The following is a 4533-nucleotide window of genomic DNA, read 5'->3' on the forward strand; positions in this document are numbered from 1 at the left end:
GAGATGTTGTGACAAAGGAGTTGAACTGTGACCCTCTCAACCCTACGCCATTGTTCTACCTCACCCATGGCGGAAAACGGCAAGAAGATCGATAGAGACGCGACTGGAAACCCTCTGCCTCCACGATTTGCGCATCTCAGCCTCAGAGCTTTGCGATCTCTCTCCAAATCAGAAGATGTAGTTGGTCTAGAGGTTGACGACACAGGAGATGGTGAGGCTTGCAACGTTTGCCGAATCTCTCGAGCAACTCGTCTTCCTTTCCCTTCTTTTGATTGTGATTCTCCTAGCTCATCACTTCGTGGACGATTATGCTCGGGTGTTATAGTTCGAACCGATCGTGCGCAAGTCAGACGTCTTCTCAGCCTTTTGCAGATTCCAAGCAAAGGTCGAAAACGAATCAGGATTGAGGATCAAGGGGTTTGGATCAGACAACGGTGGAGAGTACATGTCGAACACTTTCCAAGAACACCTCCTCGAGCACGGAATCACCCATTCGACTCCTCCTCCTTATTCACCTCAGGTCGAATGGAGTCGCAGAACGAGTCAACCGTACGATAGTCGAAGGCCTTCTCTCCCTCCTCAATCAATCTGGAGTGCCTCGAGACTTCTGGGCTGAAGCACTCCGAGCTTTCGTCTTCGTCAAAAACCGATACCCTCTCATCTCTCTTTTCCAACAAACCTCCTACTGCCTTCCTAGCTACTCTCTCACCTACTGCCATTAAATCCTGGCTCGCTGGAACCCTTCTCTCAGAATTTGGTCAACTCATTCTTGCCAGTGGTTCGACTCATGCGACATGTGGGGATCAATCAAAGCTCTAGGGGTTGGAAACATGTCATTCTATGGCTGTGGGGGGATCTCGAGTACCAGCCTCAGGTTTGAGGGGTTGGATCTCTTTCTCTGCGTCTCTTGAACAGTTGCCTCGCTCTCTATACTCTATACGAGATTCTCTACGTTCCCAACATCTGTACAACCCTCATCTCTTCGTCCAAACTCTACGACCTTCACAGCATCACCTCAGAATTTGGAGAAGGAGTGACTCTCGAACGTGGAAACGAAGTTATTGCGACCGGATCTCGTATTGGAGGAGGAGGGCTCTACTCACTTGATGCAACCCTTGTCACTCCCTCTCCTTTGAGCCTTTCTGTTCTCCTGGCCTCTTCCTCCTCAGCCTCGAAAGTGACAACTCTTCATCGACGATTTGCGCATCTCAGCCTCAGAGCTTTGCGATCTCTCTCCAAATCAGAAGATGTAGTTGGTCTAGAGGTTGACGACACAGGAGATGGTGAGGCTTGCAACGTTTGCCGAATCTCTCGAGCAACTCGTCTTCCTTTCCCTTCTTTTGATTGTGATTCTCCTAGCTCATCACTTCGTGGACGATTATGCTCGGGTGTTATAGTTCGAACCGATCGTGCGCAAGTCAGACGTCTTCTCAGCCTTTTGCAGATTCCAAGCAAAGGTCGAAAACGAATCAGGATTGAGGATCAAGGGGTTTGGATCAGACAACGGTGGAGAGTACATGTCGAACACTTTCCAAGAACACCTCCTCGAGCACGGAATCGCCCATTCGACTCCTCCTCCTTATTCACCTCAGGTCGAATGGAGTCGCAGAACGAGTCAACCGTACGATAGTCGAAGGCCTTCTCTCCCTCCTCAATCAATCTGGAGTGCCTCGAGACTTCTGGGCTGAAGCACTCCGAGCTTTCGTCTTCGTCAAAAACCGATCTCCTCATCGAGCGTTAAACGGACGACTTCCTCTCGCGGTATGGACGGGTAGACCAGTTAACGTAGGGATGTTACGAGTATGGGGATGTCAAGCTTGGCACACGGTCACGGAAGGAAGAAAAAAGTTGGATGATAAGGAAATTCCTCTCATCTTCGTTGGATACGATTCGGAGACAACGCTTATCGACTCATCGACCCTCAGACCAAGAAGATCTATCGCTCTAGAGACGCCCGCTTCGACGAGAACACCTTCTCTCTCCTCGCTCCTTCCTCAGTTCCACTTCACACTCCTTCCTCAGTAATCGAAGTCAGTGATCCTCCTCACATCGCTCCAGCTCCACCAGCTCGCGCTCCCGCTCCTTCACCTCCTGCAACTCCTGCTGCTCGACACATCACTCCTCCTGCCGCTCCTGATCCAAATCGAATCGCCGCCTCCGTTCCTCCCTTCACTCCGCCTCCTCAGCCAGTCTTCGTTCGAGAACACACTCCTCCGCCTGCGACTCCCGATGTGGAACCTCCTCTTCCAGTCATCCCTGAATCTCCTGATCCTCTCGACCTCTTCGCCCTTGTTGCTGCCTCAGAAGAAAATCTTGAAGCTTCAGACAATGAATTCTCTCTTCCGACTTCAGATCCTCGAAATCATCGCGAAGCAATGAACGATTCTGACAACAAGAACTGGAGATTGGGAGAAGAAGAGGAGTTCAACTCCTCAAGGAGAAGTACAAGGTCTTCAACGTCGTCGATCGATCAAAGGTCCCTCCGGGCGCGAAAATCCTTGGCTGTCGCTTCGTCTACCGACGCAAGAAGGATCAATACGGGAAGGTCAAGTCTCACAAGGTTCGACTCGTCGCTCAAGGATTCGCTCAGCGTCCAGGACTCGATTTCAGAGAAACTTTCGCCCCTGTCGCCAAGTTCACCTCGATTCGAGTTCTCCTCGCGCTCGCTGCTCAACACAATCTCAAACTTCAACAAGCCGGCGTCGACAAGGCCTACCTCTACGGCAAGCTGGAGGAGAAACTGTACATGCGAGTATCCGACGGGATCAATGCAGGAGAATATGTTGGAAAGGTCTTAAAGTTGGAACGCTCTCTCTATGGTTTGAAGCAAGCAGGTCGGGGATGGAATCATCGAATCCACAACTCTCTTCAGGCACTCGGTTACAAGCGAACGATCTCAGATGCTTGCGTCTATGTCAGGAACGCGGGAGGGACTTACCACTACATTGCTCTCTACGTCGACGATCTTCTCTTTGCCTCTCCTCACAGAACGAGGTCAAACGAGTCAAAGAAAGAGTGAAGGAGCCATACGGGATCAAGAATTTGGGGTGACACTGACTTGTTTATCTTTGGGACATAGATTCATCAACGAATTGAGGGAAGTATCTTCCTCTTGTGCGGGGGCTTACATGGAGGATGGTCCTTGCTGTCTTGGTCACGTCAACTGTCACCCTGCCAAACTTTCCATGGTTCCGAATCTCCAACTTGTTCCATCCCTTCTCCCGACGCGAAATGACGATATCTTCAAGCAGTCAGCTCCCTCGTGTACACCATGCTCGGTAGTCATCTCGACACCGCTCACGCCATTGGTGTTCTGCGTTGTCACTCAGCAAATCCTGTTCCTCTCCATTGGGCAGCTGTTGTTCACATGCTTTGTATTTCAGAGGAACCCTTGGCTATGGACTCGAATTCGACCCAGACAACTCTCCTCTCACCGGTATCAAAGCCTACAGCAACTCGGACCGGGCTCTGTGCCGTACAACTCCTCCATTCACCACAAAATACACCTTCCCCCTTGCAAACAGACTCGGCATCACATCACAACTTTAACCTCGTGTCACCAGATTTGCCCCTGAAGATGAATACGTCAGTCAGTCTCTCGCCCCACCCATGCTTCTGTACACTAAACAAGCACTTTTCCTTTTACACCTCTCTCGCAAACTTGGATACTCTCTCCCTCATCCTACAACTCACTCTAGCGACAACTACAGCGTGAGGGGACTCCCTCGCAAGCCTCACTTTCACACCCAATTGCGACACATCTGTCTCAATTAATACCCTGTTCGGAAGCAAGAGTTTCTCAATGTCAACATATGTTCCTCACATGGTCGGCAACTTCATGATAAAGTCTCTGACTGCTCCTTCCTTCTTGACTCATCGATCGTCACTCAGCGTTAGACCCTTTCAAGTGTGTCAGGGTGTTGCAACAGATGCTCTCACGGGTTGATGACTATTTCAATCCTTTGTTTGTTGCTTTCCGCCTTCCTGTTTTCTAACTAAATACCTGGGGTGTTTTCTGGGCTTCTTTTCCCCTTTCTCCCATGTGAACCAATGAAGAACAGGTCTGTTGCTTCTAATTGCTTTCTTCTAGTACTCTGTGATGAAGTGTCTTAAATCCACCAGGGCAGCTTGAGCAGGACACATCTCAAGTCACATCCAGCCCATGCAGCTCATGTGGTGCTGTCGAGCTCATCCTGACTGGAAAGGCAGAGCTAGGCAGTGTCATCCTTTTACTGCCCCCAAAGATCGAAAACAAGCACAGAGACAGTAAATTTGAAAACTGCTTGACCAGAAATGTGCTATTGACCCAAGTGAAAGCACATAAGAAGCTCTACCCGATGATGGCGCCATGGGCACATGCACATGGACCCCTGGACAAGGTCAAGTGTAATACCCCTGTGTTGGAATTGGAGGGTGAATGAGCTCATAAGTTGTGTCTTCTGTTTTGCAGATCCGCTGTGTGTCACGATCAGTGCTAGATGTCATTGTACAATTTATTGTACAACATGAGGGAGCTACAGTCCTGACAGACAG

At 49.9% G+C, this 4533-nt stretch overlaps 1 protein-coding gene across 1 annotated transcript; it reads left to right on the forward strand.

Annotated features, from left to right (window-relative positions):
• Positions 1–325: 325 nt before the first annotated feature.
• On the forward strand, positions 326–3019 carry JCM6883_001770 (uncharacterized protein; the record flags this gene model as incomplete). The annotated part of the gene is made up of 4 exons (XM_076635675.1): positions 326–549; positions 1593–1827; positions 1926–2545; positions 2611–3019. Coding segments are annotated over 4 exons (1488 nt in total), but the record flags the coding sequence as incomplete, so codon positions are not given.
• Between the last annotated feature and the right edge of the window lie 1514 nt (positions 3020–4533).

The sequence above is a fragment of the Sporobolomyces salmoneus genome (genome assembly GCF_050403485.1).
Source record: "Sporobolomyces salmoneus JCM6883 DNA, S_salmoneus_JCM6883_v1_ctg139, whole genome shotgun sequence".
Lineage (NCBI taxonomy): Eukaryota > Fungi > Basidiomycota > Microbotryomycetes > Sporidiobolales > Sporidiobolaceae > Sporobolomyces > Sporobolomyces salmoneus.